This window comes from Haliaeetus albicilla, chromosome W (genome assembly GCF_947461875.1).
Source record: "Haliaeetus albicilla chromosome W, bHalAlb1.1, whole genome shotgun sequence".
Lineage (NCBI taxonomy): Eukaryota > Metazoa > Chordata > Aves > Accipitriformes > Accipitridae > Haliaeetus > Haliaeetus albicilla.
This window is the reverse complement of record NC_091515.1, coordinates 40,101,177-40,126,173: the sequence shown is the minus strand read 5'-3', so window position 1 is coordinate 40,126,173 and position 24,997 is coordinate 40,101,177. Positions and strand designations below refer to the sequence as shown.

Genomic DNA, 24,997 nt, shown 5'->3' with positions numbered 1-24,997 from the left:
CCATAAACCTAACACTGCCAAATACACCACAAGATCTTTCATGGTTTTGCTGGACAACTCAGCAACTCTCTTTCATGAGGAAAGGCCAAGTATTTTAAGGTTCTCTAGGCTCTGTTTTCTGTTTCATGCGCCTTTTGTTTTTCTGCCACCAATTATTTTACAGTGAGGACACTATAGTAGGATGAAAAATATTACTTATTTCCTCACATCCTTGTAAAAATAAATGGAAAAGACTCACTGGATTAATCATTTACCTGTCACGTAAGTGTGCACTTCCCAAGTGATTGATTTGTCACAAGCACACAGAACCTGTTAAACTGCCTATCATAAAGGAAAATGACTTGGTATATATGTGAATATGTAAATGCAACTGAACCTCTTCTGAGACTTTATCCTGATCATACATGGATCTTGTTTTTATATATATATATATAGGAGTTACTCCAAATTTAATGCATTGTAGAATGAGGTTCAGGTTTGTCAACATCTTGTAATGCTTGGCTTATCCAAAACTTTTATTTCAAAAAGGTTTAATAGCAGCATATGCTTTAGTATACCTATTACCATGTTTTTTATACAAAGTTGTCTTTAGTAAATTCTCCCATATCTATATATTGTTGAATATAACAAAATGGTGAGTCTTCCTGAAGTTATAATTTCTAGATGTTTATACTGTTACCACAGAGTCTTTCATAGAAAATTACAATTGGAAATGAGGCATTATTTTAATCTGTGTGTTTACAAATGTAGGATGGACATTTTGGTTTTTTTTTCTATTAGTCCACCTTTCATGAAAGTGAGACTTTACTTGATTAAACAAACAAGGAATAAATGCCTTGCTTGCAGTTTTCATTGTCTAAATCACGCACGTTTATATGTGCTTTTGTGCTTGTTACAGCATAAACATAATCAGTGTAGGACTGTTATTAAATGCATTTACTCCGGCAGATATAGGTGGCTACATAGCCTGTCAAGAACAATCCTAATAAGTAATTAAATTTGGTTCATAATTAACAGAGCAGGTCAATGCTTTTTGTCATGAATAATAATAGTATTGGTCCATTTTAAATATCTCCATATGTATTTATTTGGAAAATGTCTTTGAGAGATTATGTATTTTCCTATATTTCTGTTTGTTAAAGAGAGCACAGCACTAATTAGTAGTCAGGAAGCATGTTGCCAAACACCAAGAGCTAATTCAAAATAATGTAGTGTGTTGCCTGCTTGATGAATGTGTTAATAGAATATACCATATTTAGGGATAATAACCCTCTAATAATTGGTCAGACTTTTAATTTAAAAGTAAATATTTTCCTAATAAACTCTCACCATCTTTTGCTAATAACTATTACTGTGATTTCATTTTTATGGAGGAATTTTTAATGTGTATTTAAGCATATTTTGTTCTGTTTGAAATGCTATTTGTCTTGATTACAGTCCGGAAAAAGCTTGGCTTCTTTCCCAACATATGTTGAAGGTAAGATATATTTCATAACTTAATTTTTTTTCATCATATGAAGAACTCCAATGCTTTTAATGTATAGAACTTTATTTTTATGTGCAGAACATAAAACTTGCTAAGATTGGATGAACTGATTTAGATTAAACTGTGTCCAACCTGGAACTTGAATTAAACCCTAGTAGGCTTTTTTGGAAGTTGAGTAAAATCTCTCTCTTATTTTGTAACATTTTATTGATGGCTCCTGCCACCTTTCTACTGGGTTGTTATCGATATAATTTAAATCGCTGATTAAAAAAAACACATAATGCATGTGAATATGTGTGTAGAGAGTAATTTGTTGTCTGATAAGGAATAGAGGTTAGACAAAACAGTCAAACTCTCCACAAAACTGAGATTTAATTGGCGGGCAAGTAGGAGGAAACTTGCACTGATTTTCAGGTACTTATCCTCTGATTAAATAACTCTTATGCTTTATAGAATGGAAAAAAAAAAGCTGATGCCATTTAATTTGGAATGTCTTCGAATTCCTTGATTGCTTTACAGTGTACTCTTTAGACTGTAAATTTTAGCATTGGTTTAGTCTTTAAAAGTATATGTTGTATATTTTAGAACCTGTGACCAGATGAACTGGTGTAAATTACATAAGATTGCTTTGAAACTAGCTGAGGTTTGGAAATTCAAACCAATGAAGGATCTGTCTCTGGTAGACAGCCCTCTCTGTCATGGACCATCTTAAAGTGTGACCCTGCCCCCCAACAAATAAAAAAATCTCTTAGCATTCTCTGAGATATTGGTCCAGTGGGCAGTTGCTTAAAACAATGAACACACTATTTTTATGCAGGTAATTGATAGTCTGAGAAAAACTTTCACCTGCACTACACTTTTATTCAGCAGATAATTTCATACTCTAACATAATGTACAGAAGGGGACTTGTGGTGAAGAACAATACTGTTGTTCTGCAAGTGTGTTCACATCTCATAAAAATAAAACACGTTCCCCTCTGCTTTTGAATATGCTTCCAGTCTTATCTGTACCTCTTTCACCCTATGTTTAAGATTTTGTATTTTGATCAAGAACTATGCTATAAAGGGTTTGGTAATGGAAGTAGTGATAAGGCCTTTATGCATAGAGTTACAAATATCGGCAATTAAAATACTGTATAGTTTCAGGGCTTGAGCAATAATAGGCCAATATGTAGCACTTCTAGATGCTATGTGGTTGGTTGGAAGTGGTTGGTAAGATGCTGATGCTGTCAGGCCTGGAACAGGCACCAACATAGTGATATCAGGATGCTTACTCTATCCCATCTGGGTGTTCCCCTGATAGCCAGGGAAAGCACCCTAACCCCCCCCAGTTGTCCTGATCATGGAATCAGGTTTGACATGTATCATATGGTCAGAACAACAGGTTTTGTTCATTGTCCAGATTTAGACTGCAGTGACTGATCAAGCACAGGGTTCCCAATGGGGGGCCACAAACACCACAGAACGCATGATTTACATACTTTATTATCCTTTTTCCCACTGCTTGGCCGTCTTTTTTGTCATCCTGGTATCTCCCTTTCTAATATCCATGCCTGGACTTGGGGCCCCTCACCCACACCTTGAGTCTTTCTAGATGCAGGTCTCCTACTTGCCAGCTAGTCCAGGTTGATGTTTGCTAGCAAATTACACACTCACACACACAGAGTATTAAAATTCATTAAGGAAATATAAACACCCTGATTCCTCCAGTTGCTGGCACCTAAACCTATGGGCCCTGTGACTTGTGGCCCCTTCTCCAGTTGCTGGCACTTAGACCTTGCAGCGCTCACATAGGATAAAGGGTGAGAGCACACAGAAAAATTAATTAAGAAAAAGGATTTAATAAGAAGACAGGACAGACTGCAGTGATCAGGCACAAGGCTCAGTCAAACAAGTGTACTGACTAGCAGCCTGCTTACATGCGACCAGCCTCTTTTATCCCCTCTTTTCTTCATTTTCCCATGCTTGTACTTCCCCTCCCCATCTACCTTGATCCCCCCCATTCTCCACCCTGGTCTCCTCCCAAATAAACAACCCACCTCTACTTTTTCCCCACTGGTCCATTTTGCTACATCTGTACCCAAATTTGGTATTTCTGATACCAGTCTCTAGACACTCAGCCTTATATGCTACAGTTACCCAGGCACTGCTGGCCTTGCAAGATTCTACTCCCCCAAAGGCCCCCCAATGCTCCCTGTCAGGTGTCTGTGAAGTCTCACATAGCTCCCCCTTAACCACCAGTGCACTCCAGCCATCCCCCATGGCGCTGCCTGTAACTTTTGGCAGCTTCTCACTCTGTTACCTGTCACGTCCAGCAATTTCTCATGTCACGGCCATTAGTTTTCCACATCCTGTTCAATTAGCTGAACCTTGGGCCACAGCCTAATCAGTGGCCCAATCATTTGCCTGCAGCCCTAACAATATAAATTCCATTCCTTTGGGTTTCATTCTTGAAAGTGACTAGTGACCATAATTACTTTCATTTTTTTGGGGTGTCCATTTATGTAGTATCTGAACAGATTGAGCACACTTAAGGTACCTCAAAATCAGTAGTCATAAACTTTCATCTATAAAGAAGCCATAAATTGGGAAAGCTTCATGATAAAGTTTGTGTATTTACTCATATCTGTGTGTGTATTATGAGTGTGATTAAGATTTAGCTCTAGCTACTAATTTTTTTATTAACTTAATAATGACATATTCTTTTGGGGGTAAAGTTCTCAGTCCTTGTTAATGTCATCTTTGGTGAATTAGAAGAAAATTGGCATTTTTGTGTTATGTTCAACTTCAGGCTTTAGCACCTCTTAAATCTCAGGCTAACTCGAGTTGACTAAAAACTCTGTTCTAAAAGGATCAGGTTTTGTTCCTAGCAAAATAGAGAGCAAAACCAGTTTATACTTCTTGATAAAATATAGACAATTTTACCAATTCTCTCAAATTTGCTCAAATGATGATTATCTGTACATTTTCACTGGCCTTGAACATAGATTTTTTTTTCTTACTTGTAGCAAAACAAGAAGCTTCTTGCATAAACCTTCCTTTTTCTCAGATCATGAGAATTTTAACATATAGAGAGAAAAGCCCCGTCTTCTGCAGATATAATTCCCAAACACCTGAAAACCTGTATTTTATACATGTTTCTCTCTACCGACTTGTGAGGTGATTTTTACTTTGACTTTTAACTTTACACAGAAGCTGATGAGAGCTGAAGTCATTAAGTATCTTGCAGGACTAAGACGGTAGCTTTTTCCAAACACAAGAGCCCTTGTTCTGTATATTTACCATCAAAATCTTTTTGTTTAACACCTCCCCACCCTAACACAATACCCTTGTTGGGAACGAGTGTGATTTTGATAATATTGATCTCCTCTATTGTGTGTGTGTGGGGGGGGTGTATCATAATTGTAAAGCACTCTTGAGGAGATTCCACTACCTGTTCCAAGTGCTGAGCGAACAATTTAAATATTCTTGTTTCTATGTAAGAACAAAACTAAAGAGGTTATTTTGCTCTAGAGTGAACCCTGCCTTATAGGAGAATGATCTATTGTGAGAAATTGAATTAGCAATTAGTTTCTGCTGGAGAGGTATTGAGAAGACATGCTCGGTGTTTTGTATGCCTTGATTAAAAGTACTGTTTGTCATGCCATCATGCTAAAGTGAAGTAGTTCAGAGGAGCATTTACAGCTCTTAGGTACAGGCTCAAGTAGTCAGAATATTATTATTTTTTTTTACCATGGTTTAATGTGATTTTTCCCCCCTGTATTTGGAGTTCCTGGACCTTGTGATCCTGAAGACTTGATTGATGGAATAATTTTTGCTGCCAATTACCTCGGCTCCACTCAACTCCTTTCTGACAAAACTCCCTCCAAGCATGTGAGAATGATGCAGGCACAAGAGGCTGTCAGCAGAATCAAGGTGAGGGATGTCTCTTGCTGTTTCTCAAGTCGCTGTTTTAAAGCTGCAGATGTGAACTTCTTGTATACTTAAGTCTTCTCACATTGGGTTATCTGTGGTTTCAGAAACATTAAGTGACTAATCTTTCTTTTTGCAAGATAAACCACTTATTTAATGCTGCTTTTGGAACAAGGGTGAAAGGAAAAAAGTTCCAGATAATTCTAATTTGTACAGTACAACTTCTGCTCTGTTCTGTTAGCCAAAAATCTATAATTGTCAGGGCAGGCCCAAAATGAGAGACAAAGACATACGATTCAAAGACTCTAGGCAAGTAATAGCTCAAAGACGCTGACCTCTGCCTGCTAGCCAGTTTTATTAGCTCTTCTGATAACAAACCAAGGGCACATGTAGACATCATCTCCTTTGAACAGCTACAAGCATAAACCTGACACCATCCCCACCCCCTCACCAAGGGTGTGCCCCCACACCCTCCAGTGGACCTGGCTTAGCAGGATAATGGATACGAAAAGCCTGAACCTTAGCTGGGGTATGCACCTCTGACACAGCTCCCAGGAATAGTCCTCTGGGCCATACCCTGTCCAATCAATCAAATACTGCAGGGTACCCCAGGATATCCTGGAATCCAAAATAGCCCAGACGTGATATTCTCTCTGGCCCTGGACTGTAATTGGAGGCGGAGGTCAAGGTTGCCGCTAGAAGGGATCTGGGTGAATGGGTTTTAATAGGGAGATGTGAACAACAGGGTGAATCTTGAGAGCACGTGGAAGCTGCAGAAAAAACACGACTGGACTAACCTGGGCACGATTTTATATAGGCCAAGATAACAGTAGTCTAAATTAGAAAAAAAACGCACCAAATGAACATGTTCACCAGATAACAGAACATAGTCCCCAGCTGCAAAGTCTGGTGCTGGTCACCAACATCTATCTGCGTAGTCTTTGTTAAGCAGCCTTTGCTTTTTCCAGCTGTGCTTGAAGAAGCAAATGTATATGCCACAACCGCTCAAGGGAAATGGCTCAAGGGAGTCGTCAGGGGTGTAAAAGTCAGTTCTTCACCAGCTGAGGAGGGAGACAAGGATGCTTACCATAGAATTGCCAAGGGAATTTATTCTCTTATTTTAGCTATGTACACAGGGGTGCCCCAGCCTAATGCATGGAGGACTCTGATACAGAGGAAAGCAGGGTTTATATATGTTACAATACAGTTGTGTAGACCAATCAGTTACTATTGCCCGCATAATCAGTATGTAATTGTCCCATTGTTACGGAGGCTCACACAATCAAATTCAACAGGTGTTAAAAGTCAGATTTATTCTTCAGTAAAAAGTTAGTTAGAACTCCAGTAACATTTCTGAACCGCAGGATCAATGATGTAAGGGGAATGAGTACTACACAGCCAACTTAAGAATTCTTAAGATTTAAAAATGATGACTCAAAATGCGCATGTCACTCACCTAAAAGATGAGGGCTCTCAACCTCGAGGAATTACCTTGGGCGGTGTCCCGACCCAAGGGGAGAGTCCCGAATGCAGACCTGCTGCTCTGAGGAGGACTGACTCAAAATGTCCTCCATCGGGACCCCATTTATACCCTTGTCAAATCTGATCTGTGGTCATTTTAATCCCTATTGGCCAAAAGGTCACTTCAGTGTACCTGGTGCATCTCGATTGGTCAGTTCAAATTTCAGTCTGCGGCCTCTAGGGTTTGCGGTTTTTTTTCCTCTCCTCCCTGCCTGGAGAAGTTTTGTTTCCTGTTGGGGGGGGGGTGTACTGCCACACAATCCACCCCGTGACCACAGTCATGATTCAACTGGTTTCCTTGGAGTGGTGGTACAGTCACCTCTTGCACCTCTTGCCTCCAAAGTTAAAAAGGAGCGCAGTCTGATGAATTTGATGCTCATTGTGGGTCATCATTCCCTTCTGGTCTAGAATTAAAGTGGAATATCTGACACAGGAATATCCAGTGCACGAACAGGTCCTAAGGGAGTATACTTAACCGTTAGTACAGGCTTCACTACCACGTGTTTGATAGAACTTATTGCAATATAGATTACAGTAATCATAACTACAAGCATTATTAAAGATTAGAGAAGGCTGGTCGCCCACCCCATGAAAGGAAATCTGAACATATCAAAACCTTTCCCAACCAGTTGGACCCTGATGCACAAGCAATTGCCTCTGAATCTCTTGCCATATTATCTCGTTGATTTAGTCTTGAAGCTACATTGACACATTTGGAGTGAACACAGCAGTTGTCCATCGACAGGTTCAAAACTTCACATACACCCTTCTCTTTCATTAGCATCAAATCCAATACAGCCCGATTTTGATAGTCATTTTACCAGTATGTTATAACCGATTGTTTGAGAGTCCCCAAATTGTTAGATGTAGCATTGGCTAAGGTTGATAGCTGTAAACTCAGTTCTAGAGTGCTCTGTCGGTGTTTTCTTGGGTATCATACATAGTCCCCCCATGGAATTTCAGGGCATGATGTAGTACCATTCCAACTCCACCCTGTGATCTCATGGGCTAGTTGGAGGGTTGTCGCATCCCAAAGTTGGAGTGTCTCAGGTTCGTGGATTTCCTTTGTCAGAATTAAGGTGAAACGACACCAGGGGAGTTCAAACAACAATCAACCTTTATTCAACCTAGCTAACTTTGTCCAAGTACACATGAACTTGTTAATGTGAACCTTGCAACATGTCATTAAGCCGCTGTTTGAGAAGAGGAGGGAAGTATAGAAAAAGAAATGGAAGAAGAAACATGAAATGTATCAGAAGGCGAGCCCTCCCGTTGAGTCACGAGGTTCAGAGCAGACCCCCTTGCTTTCTGGACTCCTTCTCAAAGAGGAGCCCGGGGCGGCTAGATCCACTCCTAGTCTCAGACTTGGTCAACGGTTTATGTTTCAAAGGATGAGGTGTAGGGACTGTGGAAAAGAGAGAAGGAAAAGAGGGAGAGAGAGAATGAGAGAAAGAGAGAGAGAGAGAAGAGAAAGGTTTCACCAGTCCTGGGTCCAGCATTGGTCCAGCCAGCGTAGAGATCCAGTTCCGGAGGGCGCGTGCCGAGGACTCATTCTCCCTTCTTTTATAGTGTGTTCGATGGTCTCAACATGCGCAGTCCCATTCCCGGGGTTCTCTGGAATCAGTCAGTGAGCTTTGGGGGGGGGGTGTTCATTGCAGAGTTGCCTCTCTTTTTCTGCTGGCATGACCACTTAAGATAGAAGCACAGTCCCATCCTCCGTGGGGCCTCCTCCTCCAGGCGCTGCTGTGCTCCTTCTCCTGGTCACTTAAGATAAGGACTTGAGGCTTTGGAGAAGTGTGGTCCCACCCTCCGGGGGGCCCTCTCCTCTGGCCACATTGTCCTGTTCACAAAACTCCAGCATTTTTACAGAGGCCATTTTCTTCACCAAAGTCCTTCAACGAATGTTTGAGACATTGACTATAATTTGTCAGACCGTCACACCACCCCGTGGCTCAAACAGTCGCTGGACTTTGATTCTCGTTCATATCATCTTCGTCTGTGGTGATTTTGATATAGCGGACAGTAGGAGAAGAGAGAGAGACAGTTGAGGATAGTAAGCAGCTAATCATACATCTTACTATGGCAAGGCCTGTTATTAAACATACAAATCCAATTAATATCAGAAGTCCAATATTTACAAGCCATTTTCCCCATCCCGTCAGTCCCAAGGATCCTAAAGTGGAATGTAGCCATGAGTTTGGATTCCAGCCATCAAAGCAGTGAGCTGGTTGCATTGCGTGGAAGAGTTCTCTTGTCTGGTCGGCAATCTCCTTCATCTTTGCCCGGGCTTCTTCAATGGAGGTCGTGGCATTATGAATGGTAATACAACATTCAGATTCAGTCAAGTTTAACATACCACACACACCTTGTTCTTTTAACAATAACATATCTAAGGCTAAACGATTCTGTAATGTCATTTTTGATACCTGTTGCACTTGGAGATTTAGTTCCCCAAAGGCATATCGAGTCCAATTACTTAATACATGTACTTGCCAAGTTAGGTTTTCTAGCACCCATTGGTGCCGAATGATATACCCAGACGGTGCAAAGAATGCTTCTAGCTCTAACGATACTTTCTGTCCCCAAGTATAATAATTGGGTTTTAAAATGCTTTGAATCCATTTCTGGGCGCTACTTGGGTCATCAAGTTTTCGTTTCTTCCTGTGAATAGGTGGTGTGGTATATTCAAAGATTCACCTGGGACACATAGTAGGAATTCCCAAACCACACTGCAATCCAGCCTGTTTGATAACATTCAAGTGCGAGTACATTTTTCCCATCTGAGCACCCCCAGACGGTACCCTTAGGGGCAGCATACAAAGCGTTTTGACAAGTAGCTGCGTCTCCCCGAGGTATTTGATTATCCTCCCCCACCTTATGTCTTGGGAAGTGGTTAATGGGAATTCCACATTTTAGCCAGATATTAACATTATTGGTGATCTGATTACATTGGTTATCCCGGTTTCGGTATCCAAAATTAGGATATCCCCAACAGCTGCACATATCTCAAATTAAGGTTCTAACTTCCAAACTGATCCACGTTTCGATGGGATTGCCAGCGCCTGTGGTACAATCTCTAATGTGGGTACAGTTTAACAAATGGGCATCATTGGGGTTGGGTGTGCCTACAAATTCTTTCTTTAATAAGTGAAGAGGTTGGTTTTTTAACATGTGTTTCACTGACCATCCCCAAGCAGTGTGGGTGCTATTCATTGAAGGATATTGTCCCTTCATGTCAGGTATGTGAACACACCAAGCTGAATCCCATTTTACATTATATTGTAATTCAAAAGGGGTAATTTCCGGGGAAGCAGGCCAAAAGGGCACTAGATTACAAGATATATTGTGATAGGAAAGGCAGCCTGTTATTTTCCACCAGGATGGAGAAGGTGGGAATCGTCTGGAATAGGCTTCCTCGAATCCTGGAGGACACGGTGGGCTATGACTAGTACCAATCTCGCGACTGACCTCCAATCTCCATCGCTTACAAGTTTTGGTTATTAAGTCAGGCCACCCCGTGTCCCGAGGGGTCTCATAGAAGGCTGTTTCATCTCGTCACCATCTACCAGAGGAGGTATAATCACTTCGATATTGATACTCAAAAGGAGCATCTACTAACCCTATAATGCCATTGGTCATATTATGTTTTCCAATATTGAGCTTCATGGGTATCAAGCCGAATCTAATCCCCTGCTCAGCAGAAGTAGGAATCTGAATACAGATCCCTTGATCCGTTCTATTCGACATGTATGAATCCTTGTATCACTTCCCAAGCTAAATTGGAGGTCCTTTCTCCTTGTCCAGATGCACCAAAGCTAAGAAAGGCAAGGAGGAAGGAGTTCCAAACCATCTTTCCCTGTTATACTATAAGAATATCACAATGAAAATCAAACAAACAATACAGGTAATGGCCCACTCATCAAGTGAAAACATAAGTCCTGCCGTGGGCTTCTGATAACCTGCAAAATATATACAAAAATAAACAATCATTAGAGGGATAGGGTTGGAGGAGATGTCAAGCAGTGCTGCTAGTGATTGGGATCCATCCAAGATGCTGAGGTGCACTCTCCAAGGCGCTCATGCAGCTTCTGTAAAACAACCTCATACAGGCCATGTGTAGGATGTGTTACTTATTATAGATGCATACAAACTAGCCTTAAACTTAACTAATATGCTTGTTAGAATCCAGCTAGTAGGATACAGGAAAAACATTTTCCCATCAGCCATTTAACATCGGAGCAACTTTAATTCAGAACATGAAGGTCCACTTAGAAGGATGGGACAATCCATCGGGTATTGATACGATGCTCTTTCCCGTGAGCATCTGTGGCCACCCAGGAATAGAGGTTAAGGGGTGTCTTTAGGGTTAGGGGCACTTGCCCCACAGTGGGTAGTTCCACTAATACTGGTTGTCCAGCATAGTGGAGCAAGTGTGCAGGGTCTTTGCCACCTTTCGTCCCTGGAACAATAGAAGGAGGTGTGGGACAGAACGCTAGGAGTCGGGGGCAGCCATTTGCCCCACACCGGCTATTGATTCGGTATACTGCTTCTGGTACTCGTGAGGCCCACCCTGGGTCATGGGGCCTCAGAGCTCGTTTTAGAAGTCCGTTCGTTCTCTCCACAATACCATTAGCTTGAGGGTAGTAAGGGGTGTGGAAAACCCACTGGATTTCCTCACCCTTAGCCCATTCTTGCACCACTCCAGTGGTGAAATGGCTCCCATTATCAGATTGAATTGATTGAGGCTTGGGTAAGCAGCTAAACCATACTTTAAGACTTTTCACTGTATTTTCTCCTGTTGCTCTGGATACAGCTTCAGCTTGTGTTAGTCCTGATACTACCTCAACTCCTACTAACACATATCGTTTTCCCTCTGATACCCGAAAGGGGCCAATATAGTCAATTTGCCACGTTTACCATAAACCTTTGTTTGTCCTTAAATGTAGGGGTTGCTCCTTTAAAGGGTTATATTTTTCCAAACGAACTCAACATTGACCACATGCAGAAATAACAGTGTTACATAATTCTCGTGTAACGGCCCTTCCTCTGCTAATAGCCTCTCTGTACAGGTCTTTACTCCCTGAATGGCCACGCTTCACGTGCAGCCACTCCAAAAGGTGTTCCCATTTTTCCGCTTCACCATCGATGGCAAGACTGGCTAGACGTGTTAAGGAATCTACCCGGTTATTTAGGAGGTGAGCTGGGTTATCCCCTGCCTGGTGTGCAGCAACCCAGCCTACCAAGAAAGGTCTCTGCTTGGCGATATTCAGTATTTCTTCCCATTTGTCTCGTTGCCACACTGGCACTTGGTTTACTTCCTATTGGTTTTGCTCCCAAAATGGTAACCATTCAGTGCATCCTTTAAACACTGCATAGGAGTCAGTATAAATGTATACTGGTTCTGTTGTCTCAGCTTCCTTAATGACTACACTCCACACAGCAACTAACTCCCCTACTTGGGCACTACCCTCTCCCTCAGTTATCACATGCTCCCCTGAATCAATATGTAATGCTACTGCTCGATACTTCCACATCTTTCCCTCCCTTTTTGCGGAAGCATCAGTGAACCATACGTTTTTTAAATGGGGTTTGAAATCAGGAGCCACTTTGATGTATGATGGAGGGGGTTCTGTATCTGGGTGATCAGAAGGGGGATCCTGTATTTGGAGCATTTTGGGTGTTCCCTCCTCTATCTGTCTAGTGTGACAGTAGTGGTCTAGCTGGGCATACCACTTCCTTACTGTTTCTTGTTGAGCTACTCCTGCGGGGGGAGGAGTTCCAGCCAATATTGGTTTCAGGATCTTAAAAGGTCCTCGCAAGATAATGGGCTGCTGTCGTATAATTCTCTCGGCTTCCTGTAAGGCTAAGTTAACCACAAAGAGTCCTTTCTCCCAAACTGAATACCATTTTTCAGCATCCTTAAAGCTACGCGAGAAAAATCCTATAGGACAAGTAGGACCTTCAGGTCCACGCTGCCACATATGTATAGATAACCCATTGTATTGGTTTTATGTGGCAAGGTTTTGGTAGCGGGGGGGGTTACAGGGGTGGCTCCTGTAAGAAGCTGCTGGAAGCTTCCCCTGTGTTCGAGAGAGAGCGAGCCCATACCAGCCGGCTCTAAGACGGACCCGCCGCCGGCCAAGGCCGAGCCAATCAGTGATAGTGGTAACGCCTCTGTGATAACATTTTTAAGAAGGAAAAAAAGGTTGGGACGGGGAGAAAATAGCCACCGGAGAGAGGAGTGAGAACATGTAAGAGAAACAAGCCTGCGGACACCAAGGTCAGTGAAGAAGGAGGGGGAGGAGATGCTCCAGGCGCCGGAGCGAAGATTCCCCTGCAGCCCGTGGTGAAGACCCTGGTGAGGCAGGCTGTCCCCCTGCAGTCCAGGGAGGTCCACAGTGGGGCAGATATCCACCTGCAGCCCGTGGAGGACCCCACGCCGGAGCAGGTGGGTTCCCGAAGGAGGCTGTGACCCCGTGGGAACCCTGCGCTGGAGCAGGTTCCTGGCAGGACCTGCGGATCTGTGGAGAGAGGAGTCCACGGAGCAGGGTTTCTGGCAGGACTTGTGACCCCGTGGGGGACCCATGCTGGAGCAGTGTGCTCCTGAAGGACTGCACACCGTGGAAAGGACCCATGCTGGAGCAGTTCGTGAAGAACTGCAGCCCGTGGGAATGGCCCACGTTGGAGAAAGTTCGTGGAGGACTGTCTCCCGTGGGTGGGACCCCACGCTGGAGCAGGGGAAGAGTGTGATGAGCCCTCGCCCTGAGGAGGTGAAGCGGCAGAAAATAACATGTGATGACCGTAAACCCCATCCCTGTCCCCCTTGTGCCGCTGGGGGGGCTTGGTGGAGAAATCCGGGAGTGAAGTTGTGCCTGGGAAGAAGGGAGGGGTGGAGGGAAGGTGTTCTGAGATTTCGTTTTATTTCTCATTTACCTTACTCTGGCTGATTTGTAATAAATTGAGCTAATTTTCCCTAAGCTGAGTCTGTTTCGCCCGTGATGGTAATTAGTGAATGATCTCTCCTGTCCTTATCTCGACCCGCAAGTTTTTTGTTATATTTTTCTCTCCCCTGTCCAGCTGAGGATGGGGGAATGATAGAACGGCTTTGGTGGGCACCTGGCGTCCAGCCAGGGTCAACCCATCACACCCATGAATTGCAAAACCCCATTCTATGTGGAGTGGGTCTGTTGGATGTATCGGCCCTAGCGCCTGGTAAATCCCTGCTTCAAAAATTAATAATTTCAGAGCCTCTTCATGGACAGGTGTCCAGTCCCAAGCAGTTCTTTTACGGGTTAAATCATATAAAGGGCAAGCTATGATAGAAAAGTTGGGGATGTGTTTTCTCCAAAACACTAGCAAGCCTAGGGCATGCTGCAATTCTTTCTTATTTTCAGGCATTTTTACTTGTTCGAGGGTGGACAAGGTTTCAGGAGGTATACACACAGTCCCTCCTTTCCACCAGATACCTAAAAATTTTACTTCAGGTGATGGGAGTTGCACCTTTTCGGCAGGAATTTGGAGCCCTAAATTCTCTAAGTGATTAATGATTTCTCTCTGGGTTTGTCCCACAACAGTGGCATCCAGTCCTCCAATTAGCACATCATCAATATATTGATATACTTTTACTCCATCTTTGGGAGTGATCTGATTTAGTTCCTGGGCTAATGCATAGTGAGCAATGGTTGGTGAGTGGCAATAGCCTTGGGGGAGCCGTGTAAATGTATATTGTACCCCTTCCCAGGTGAAGGCAAAGCGGTCCCTATCTGCTTCTTGCAAGGGAACCATAAAGAACATGTCTTTCACATCAATGGTTGCTAAAATCTGGTGACCCTGTTCTTGTATGGTCTTGTCAGACCGTCACAAGGGTATAGTCGCATCTGGTGACCAACTGTAAACAACATGAGTATAACCTCCTCCCCCATACAATCTGAAACTCCAACTATAATTGTTACATTGCTCCCATGTGAGCTCAAGGGCTCACGATATATTGATGTCCATCATTTTTGCCACGACATTATCAGCCAGATCTTCACCATCCACGCCTGCCACCGTCATCGCTACTGGTAGAAGCACTGGAATGGCTCGTTTCTTCATGGTCCTGTAAAAAAGCACAAACTAGGCCTTGGTCTTAAAACCAGGTCACAGGGTTAGAAGTCTAGGATTATCCACCGGGCACTGATGCGGTGAGTCTTTCCGCTCCCGTCTAAGGCTTCCCAGGCATACAGGCCTCTGGGTTTTGCTAAGGTCATAGGAACAATATCAATGGAGGGCAGTTTCACCATGACAGGTTGGCCCACATATGTCTCCAGTGGGAACTGGTGTCTCTGGTCGTCTGGTATAGAGTCCTTGCCCCTTAATGGTCCTGTAGGACCAAATGCTTGAATTTTTGGACTACCATAATTTCCCCATCGGTTACTAACAGTAAAAACTGCCTGTGCTAAACGTGTGTCCCAGTTATGGCGTGAGACATCAGCATGCTTTTTGATCAAGCCATTGGTTCGCTCAACTATACCATTAGCTTGGGGGTAATATGGGGTGTGAAACACCCATTTGATGCCTTCCCCTTGCGTCCAGTCTTGTACCACTGTGGCTGTGAAATGCGACCCATTATCACTTTGAATACATTCAGGAATAGGTAGAATACCAAACCATTCTCGCAAAGCCTGGACTGTCTGGTCTCCAGAAGCTGTGCCAACAGCCGTTGCCATAGACAATTCTGATACTACCTCCACTCCTACCAAAATATATTTCCTCCCATGGGATGGTTTCAGAGGACCAATGTAATCCACCTGCCACGTGCTCCAAAGAGCCTTGCCTTGTCTGATATGCTGGGCCGGAGCTTGGTTTGGGTGATTAGCCTTAAGCCTTATTTGGCATTGCGGGCAAGCTGTGAGAATTGATTCACAGGTTTTCATAGACACTGGCCAACCCTGAGATAGGCATTCATAATAGAGACCTGCTTTCCCTGAGTGGCCTCGCTTGATATGCAACCATTCAGCTAGTCTATCCCAATCTTCCTTCTCACTGGTGACCATCCTGATTTGGGCCAGGTGGTCCACCTGCTGATTCCATTTCGCAGCTGGGGTTCCATGCCTAGCATGTCCCTTCACCCATCCCACCTGTAAAGGTCGGGATCTCCCTATTGCCAGGAGACATTGTCAGTCCTCTGTCCTCCACACTTTCACACGACCTAATTCCCACTTACTAGATTCCCACTGACATATCCACTCTGTAGCGCCCTTAAAGGTTGCGTAAGAGTCAGTATAGACGATGGTAGCACCATTCTCTACGGCCAGTAATAAAGCCCGTAGTTCTCCTACTTGTGCACTACCTTCACCCTCTTCCTCGACTGTCTTCCCAGTACCAATTTCCAATGACACTGCTTTATATTGCCATTTTGATCTCACTCGATGGGCAGATGCATCAGTGAACCACACTCCCTGCACATCTGAGCCTGCCACAAATTCGGGTGCCTCCTCAATCGGAGAAGGTTTATAAGGTCAACCCAACAAGGTCGGATCGGGGTTCACAGGTTGCGGTAGTTTGAAAACCTTAGTTGGACCCTCCTTTAGTGGGAGCAATTGGCTTATCCCTTCTAGGTATGCATACCATTTCCTAACTGTGGCCTTTTGGGCTACTCCCTCAGGAGGAGGTGACCCATTGAGGATTGAATTTAAGAGAGGGAAAGGACCCTGTACTATAACATCCTGTGAGGTACGCAGCTTTTCAGCCTCTTTAACTGCTCTAGTGAGGGAAAGGACCCCCTTCTCCCAATCTGAATATCATAGCTCAGTCTCTTTAAATTAAGTGGAAGAGAATAATAATGGTTTAGCTGGTCCCTGTGGCCCCTTTTGAAACACGCCACAGTATGAGGCATGTTCAGTGAATCCCCATTCCACCCTTAATGGATCTTGCTGGTGCAATGGGCCTAGTCTCTGATAAGCCTTAAGCTCATCTTTCAGAGTGTTAAGGGCTTCCATATGTTGCAAAGTCCAATCCCATTTCCTGTTCTTTCGGGGCAAGTCATAAAGAGGGCGGGCAATCACTGAAAACCCTGGTATATGTTTTCTCCAGTAGCCCAAAGTACCTAACAGCTGTTGTAATTCCGTTTTATTGCCTGGAGTCTGTCCCTTTTCAATAGCTGATAGAGTCTCGTCAGGTACCACAACTACTCCAGCTATCCACCATGCCCCCAGGAATTTGACTTCTTGTCCAGGACCTTGACATTTAGAAGATGAAACGTCTAGCCCATTCTTGACTAACAGATTCCAGATGGCCTCAGCCACTTGCCCTACCTGTTCCTTGTTATCCCCACCGACGAGGATATCATCTTTATATTGATATATGTGAGCGCCTGATGGTACTTCCACACCATCAAGGAGCTTGGCTAAAGCATTGTGGGCAATAGTGGGGGAGTGCTTATATCCCTGGGGAAGTCGATTAAAAGTGTATTGCGTCCCTTCCCAAGTGAAGGTGAACTGGGGTTTGTCCTCTTCCCTTAGGGGAACCATAAAAAAACATATCCTTGACATCTAAAGCAGCCATCCATGGGTGGGCCACAGCCTGTATTGCTGTTATTACTGAGGTAATACTTGGAACAGCAGCGGTTAATGGTGGGGTATTACTGTTCAATCTCCTGTAATCAATTCTTAGTTGCCACCTTCCATCTGATTTGTGGACTGGCCAAACAGAAGAATTATAAGGGGAATGTGTGCAGCTTATGATCTCTCTTTTCTCCAGATCATTAATTACTTCCGAAATGCCCCATTTGGCCGCGGCTGGAAGTGGGTATTGGGGGACACGGGTTACTTTAGATTGCAGTAGTGCAGGAGCAACCTGCAATGTTCTCACATGGATAGCCTCTGCCTCCCTGACTCCGAAGCTCCACACCCCGCCATTGGATAGGTACCATTGTTTGCCTGCCAGCACATCAAATCCCAGTATATTTCCCTCATAGGGGCTTAAAGCCACTTCCACAGCTGTCATTCTCTTTTCCCCCGGTAACCAAAATTGAGTTCGAGGTATGGGGCATTTTTCTGTCGCCCCTGTCACTCCTCTAATGTTTATACCCTTTCTCGATGGTTTCATTCCCAGCTCACTAGCTTGTCGTTCGTTAAAAACACTAATTTGGGCTCCATGTATCGATTAAGAATTCTAAACTTATCCGTCTTGGACCCACAGGAATGTGTATATAAGGCTCTTTATCAGCAGACCATTGGCAGGTATTCACCATGCGGACTGGGCGGCCTGAACCCCAAACCGCAGCTTCTAGTTTTTTAGCCCTTCCAGTTCCTCTCGCAGTGCCGCGAAAGGGTCCCGTTTCTCTTCCCGAGGGGGCGGGGTTGCTGGCGCTTCCCTTTAGTCTCTAGCTTTCCCCTCCAGCAATCCCACTCCCGGATGTCGTCAGTGGACTGCCCGTGCAGCACGGCTCGGGGTGCCCCCAGTGCCGGTGCCTTCCGCCAGAGAGCGTTCCTTCCGGGATCGTAGTTCCGACCCGACCGCCCGCGAGTTCGAGACCGCTCGGGGCGGGGTTTACAACTGGCTGGTCGGACCTTCCTGCTGCCCTCCGTGCCACCGCTCGGCTCCGCCCATCCCATCTCGCGCCCGTGAACTACTATGCTGTGCTGTACTTCCGCCCAGGTCATCACGTGCGCGGGCGGCCTCTGGGGGTTCTGCTGATTGCGTTCAATGGCCCCCTGGATTCTTTCTCTGACGGACTGGACGTGTATCTTTAAAGCGTCCGCAGACCTCTAACAAGGGGTCTGAGGTGGCGGGGGTCCACCGGTGCAGTCATCGGTATCCCTTGCTGCCCTCTATCATACATAGCCTGAACACAGGCGGCTTTTTGCACTCCCTCCGTTAACTCCGACAGTCCCTTTACCCGGATAGTAATAGGTTCTCCTCTCTCCCTGGGGTCCACACCCCCAGCCCGGTAAGCTACTCGGGACGTTATCGACTGATCACCCGCCGGTCCGTCACTCAGGAACACTCCCGGTCCCCAGTAACCTCTCGCTTTGCTATCACTCAACAATATCCGATCTCCCCCATTAAAGAAACTCTCCCCAAATGCTTCAGTTTTGGTTTCGCCCAGCTTGCACGAAAACTTAGCTTGTAACTCGCTGAGTTCGGGTCCCGACCAAGGGGTTGTGCAAATAGTGGTTCGGGGGCTCCCACCGTGTGGACCCGTGTGCCTTTCTGTTTTAATAAGGCGTCGCATGTCCCTTTCCTCCAATTCCTCTATCTCTTCAGAGCTGTTTTCATCAGAGTCTCCCCAGATGTCCCCATCCCAATCCTCAGGGTCCGTACCCATGATTAACTTTCGGATTTCGGTAATACTGGGTTTGTTTTTTTTTTTGCTTGTGCTAGCATAATTTCAATCTTTCATTCCAATAGACGCGTCCACTCCCTTGCCCATTCTATCTCTGGGGGGAAAGGGCTACAGCTGTGCTTCCATAATAATCCCTCTATTAACACCATCCTGCCGACTATGCCAATTTAAAATGTTACAGAGGCACGCACAATCAAATCCAACAGGTGTCAAAGCTCAGATTTATTCTTCAGTAAAAAGTTAGAACTCCAGTAACATTTGTAAACCACAGGCTCAATGATGTAAGGGGAATGAGTACTACACAGCCAACTTAAGAATTCTTAAGATTTAAAATGATGACGCAAAATGCGCATGTCACTCACCTAAAAGATGAGGGCTCTCAACCTCGAGGAGTTACCCTGGGCAGCGTCCCGACCCAAGGGGAGAGTCCCCGACTGCAGACCTGCTGCTCCAAGGAGGACTGACTCAAAATGTCCTGCAGCGGGACCCCCTTTATACCCTTGTCAAATCTGATCTGTGGTCATTTAATCCCTATTGGCCAAAAGGTCACTTCAGTGTACCTGGCGCATCTCGATTGGTCAGTTCAATTTTCAATCTGCGACCTCTAGGGTATGGGTTTTTTTTCCTCTCCTCCCTGCCTGGAGAGGTTTTGTTTCCTGTTGGGGCCAGTGTACTGCCACAGGTACACATTGGATTTCCCCATCCTTCCGCATTACCTACCAAGTGCAATTGAAAGGAGTAACCCATGCCATTTTTCCCAGCCAGTTCCTTATGTGCAGTACGGGGACCTTATCTCCTTCTGCAGTAGGTAGGGGTTTTGTTTGTGCAGGGCCAGGTCAGTTAGCAGATCCTCTGGTGTTATCAGCCACATGGCTTCTGCTAAATTTGCATCCCAGTGCTTGAATATCCCAGCACCCATGGCTCTCAGTATAAGTTGTAATAGTCCATTGTATTGTTCAATCTTCCCAGAGGCTGGTGCATGATAGGGGATGTGATACAATCAATACCATGTTCCTTGGCCCAGGTGTCTATGAGGTTGTTTAGGAAAATGAGTCCCATTGTCTGACTCAATTCTTTCTGGGGTGCTGTGCTGCCACAGACCATGCTTTTCAAGGCTCAGGATGGTGTTTCGGGTGGTGGTATGGGTTACAACAATTTAAAGGTATTTCCATTACAATTTCCACCCCATCCCCAGTAGTCCACACATGGCCTCAAGTCTCCATCCTTCTTCTTTACAAAAAAATACAAGGGCACCAAGGGGTGAAGTGGAGTATCGAATAAAACCCTGGGCTAAGCCATCCTCACTATAAGCTAAGGCCACCACCTCTGGCCGTGACAGAGGATAGATACGACCCAAGGGGAGAGGAGCGTCTGGTAACAGCACTATAGACCAATGATACACCCGATGGGGGGGGGCAGAGGGTAGGGTCGCTACTTGCTTTTGCTCAAAGACGTGCAAAAATCCCTAACTTCTGGCAGCAGTGCCCCCAACAACCAGCAGATGGCTCGGGGACACCCGGCAGGCACTAGCCTGGAACCCTGGCCAGCTACCGCCGCCAGAGCCCCCTGTACCCCGCCGGCCGCGGCAGGAAGGTAAATTCGTCTCTGTGCCCAACTGATACCGAAAAGCCGGTTGAAAAAACTCTCTAAGACTCGTTTTGGAGTTTTAGAAACCAGGCATTCTTTATTGCAGCGCTGGATGCACGGGAGATAGTTCCACCTAGCGTGCATACCACAGCTTTAGCACTAGCAGGTTATATAGAATAACTAATTGCATAGTAATCAGATTAGTATACATATACATAAAAATGATTGCAACTGATTATCATAGTACTGCCTATATCCGATCACGCACAATGAAGGATCCATTTGAGTCGAAGGGCTGCTTTTGCAACCACCGACCCATTTGAAGTTCTTGCTGGCTGTCCTTGAAGTCTTTATTCCTGTCCTTGTTCTTTGATCTTGAAGCTTAACGCAGCTTCAATCACATGTGGTCAGTTTCAACATTGTTCTCATCTAGCGTACAGGAACATCTAGTCATAAGAGCCAAGAACTGCCAAACTTATGAGGAACTACCTCTACTAGTTAATTGCTTGGCTATACTTTTGTCTATTGTTTCAATCATAGTGTTAGGATAAGATTTCTAATAATTATTTACCAAATCTCACTTTTACAGTCACCTAGCAGCAAACCAGTTTCCACAGCTGGTACAAAATATTAAACCCATCAAAATATTTAGACATACCATACAGAATGTATGGAAATATGCTATCACAATGAACCATTGGATCATGCCGGATTAACCAAGGCATGCCCAGGATGATTGGATAAAAGGGCATAGAGAGGACAGAAAAAGAAATAAACTCCCAGCATCCTGAGGCGACAGAGAGCTGCAGAAGCAGGGTCTGCCACTCAGTGGGACCCCCTCCCCTTGCCTCCGTGGTGGGTTCCCCCTCAGTTTCCTGACTCCACAATGGCAGGTGCTGAAAGGGGCGATTCAGAAAACGGCAGAAAATCCCAACTGTCCCCGAAGGTAGCCAAACCAACCCTCTTCTCTGCTGAGTCCTCAGCAGGGGGAGAAGTGGACCAGGCAAACCCTGCCCCTATTTGCATTGCTTCCCCCACCCCCATGCCTGTTCCGCCCCCCTGCCAAGCAGAGAGGGCCTCCGGGGGGAACGGGGACCTGAAGTCGGAGCAGAACCAGGCAAGAGCAGGAGCTACACCCCTTCAGATGCATGTTTAATGGAAGCCTGCAAATCTGACAGCACCAACCCCCGGGCTACATCTCTACAGATGTCACTGGCCAAGTCAAGAATATAGAGGTGTAACAAAGGGTCATCCCCACAATTCAGCTCTGACAACATGTGGACTGACATAGAATCATAGAATCGTTTGGGTTGGAAAAGACCTTTAAGATCATCAAGTCCAACTGTAAACCTAACACTGCCAAGTCTAGCACTAAACCATCTCCCTAAGCGCCATACCTACATATCTTTTAAATAGCTCCAGGGATGGTGACTCAACCACTTCCTTGGGCAGCCTGTTCCAATGCTTGACAACCCTTTCACTGAAGAAATTTTTCCCAATATCCAATCTAAACCTCCCCCGGGCACAACTTGAGGCTGTTTGCTCTTGTCCTACCTCTTGTTACTTGGGCAAAGAGACTGACATCCACCTTGCTACTTTCAGGTAGTTGTAGAGAGTGATAAGGTCTCCCCTCAGCCTCCTTTTCTCCAGGCTAAACAACCCCAGTTCCCTCAGCCGCTCCTCATAAGACTTGTGCTCTAGACCCTTCACTAACTTTATTGCCCTTCTTTGGACACGCTCCAGCACCTCAATGTCTTTCTTGTAGTGAGGGGCCCAAAACTGAACACAGTACTCGAGGTGCGGCCTCACCAGTGCCGAGTACAGGGGGACAATCACTTCTCTACTCCTGCTGGCCACACTATTTCTGATACAAGCCAGGATGCTATTGACCTTTTTGGCCACCTGGGCACACTACTGGCTCTTATTCAGCTGGCTGTCAACCAGCACCCCCAGGTCCTTTTACACCAGGCAGCTTTCCAGCTGCTCTTCCCCAAGCCTGTAGTGCTGCATGGGGTTGCTGTGACTGAAGTGCAGGACCCGGCACTTGGCCTTGTTGAACTTCATACAATTGGCCTCGGCCCATTGATCCAGCCTGTCCAGATCCCTCTGTAGAGCCTTCCTACCCTCAAGCAGATCAACCCTGCCTCCCAACTTGGTGTCATCTGCAAACTTACTGAGGGTGCACTCGATCCCCTCGTCCAGATCATTGGTAAAGATATTCAACAGAACTGGCTCCAGTACTGAGCCCTAGGGAACACCACTTGTGACTGGCCACCAACTGGATTTAACTCCATTCACCACAACTCTTTGGGCCCAGCCATCCAGCCAGGTTTTTACCCAGCAAAGAGTATGCCCGTCCAAGCCATGAGCAGCCAGTTTCTCCAGGAGAATGCTGTAGGAAACGGTGTCAAAGGCTTTACTGAAGTCCAGGTGAACAACATGCACAGTCTTTCCCTCGTCCACTAAGTGGGTCACCTTGTCATAGAAGAAGATCAGGTTAGTCAAGCAGGACTTGCCTTTCATAAACCCCTGCTGACTGGGCCTGATCACCTGCTTGTCCTGTACGTGCCGTGTGATGGCACTCAAGATGATCTGCTCCATAACCTCCCCCAGCACCAAGGTCAGAGTGACAGGCCCGTAGTTCCCCAGATCCTCCTTCTGGCCCTTCTTATAGATGGGCGTCACATTTGCTAACCTCCAGTCAACTGGGACCTCCCCGGTTAGCCAGGACTGCTGATAAATGATGGAAAGTGGCTTGGTGAGCACTTCCACCATCTCCCTCCATAGCCTTGGGTGGATCCCATCTGGCCCCATAGACTTGTGTGTGTCTAAGTGGTGTAGCAGGTCACTAACCATTTCCCCTTGGATTATGGGGACTTCATCCTGCTCCTTGTCCCTGTCTTCCAGCTCAGGGGGCTGGGTACCCTGAGAACAACTGGTCTTACTATTAAAGACTGAGGCAAAGAAGTACCTCAGCCTTTTCCTCATCCTTTGTCACTATGTTTCCCCCCCCATCCAATAAAGAATGAAGATTATCCTTAGCCCTCCTTTTGTTGTTAATGTATTTATAGAAACATTTTTTATTGTCTTTTACAGCAGTAGCCAGATTAAGTTCAAGTTGGGCTTTGGCCCTTCTAATTTTCTCCCTGCATAACCTCACGACATCTTTGAAGTCCTCCTGAGTTGCCTGACCCTTCTTCCAAAGATCATAAACTCTCTTTTTTTTTTTTCCTGAGTTCCAGCCAAAGCTCTCTGTTCAGCCAGGCTGGACTTCTTCCCTGCTGGCTCATCTTTCGGCACATGGGGATGGCCTGCTCCTGTGCCTTTAAGATTTCCTTCTTGAAGAATGTCCAGCCTTCCTGGACTCCTTTGCCCTTCAGGACTGCCTCCCAAAGGACTCTGTCAACCAGTGTCCTAAATAGGCCAAAATTTGCCCTCTGGAAATCCAAGGTGGCAGTTCTGCTAACCCCCCTCCTTACTTCTCTGAGAATCAAAAACTTTAGCATTTCATGATCACTATGCCCAAGACAGCCTCCAACCATCACATCACCCACAAGTCCTTCTCTGTTCGCGAACAACAGGTCCAGTGGGGCACCTTTCCTAGTTGGCTCACTCATCAACTGTGTCAGGAAGTTATCTTCCACACACTCTAGGAACCTCCTGGACTGTTTCCTCTCTGCTGTGTTTTATTTCCAGCAGATATCTGTTAAATTGAAGTCCCTCACGAGGACAAGGGCTAGCAGTCCTGAGACTTCTCCTAGCTGCTTATAGAATATTTCATCTGCCTCTTCATCCTGGTTGGGTGGTCTATAACAGACTCCCACCATGATATCTGCCTTGTTGGCCTTTCCCCTGATCGTTACCCATAAACACTCAACCCTTTCATCACCATTGCCAAGCTCTACAGTCAAAACACTCCTTAACATACAGGGCTACCCCACCACCTCTCCTTCCTTGCCTATCCCTTCTGAAGAGTTTATAGCCATCCATTGCAGCACTCCAGTTGTGTGAGTCATCCCACCATGTTTCTGTGATTGCAACTACATCATAGTTTTCCAGCTGCACAGTAGCTTCCAACTCCTTCTGTTTGTTGCCCATGCTGCGTGCATTGGTGTAGATGCACTTCAGTTGGGCCATTGATCCTGCCACCTTTTTGGGGGGAC

General features: G+C 45.4%; 1 protein-coding gene across 3 annotated transcripts in view; it reads left to right on the top strand.

Moving 5' to 3' along the window:
• Nucleotides 1-24,997, top strand: part of LOC138683374 (amyloid-beta A4 precursor protein-binding family A member 1-like) — a 145,194-nt gene that overhangs the window by 81,372 nt on the left and 38,825 nt on the right. For all 3 annotated transcript variants that reach the window (XM_069775086.1, XM_069775084.1, XM_069775083.1), the window contains 2 exons: nt 1,438-1,477; nt 5,256-5,401. In XM_069775086.1, the coding sequence (XP_069631187.1) occupies nt 1,438-1,477; nt 5,256-5,401 (186 nt within the window). The remainder of the gene's footprint in view (nt 1-1,437; nt 1,478-5,255; nt 5,402-24,997) is intronic.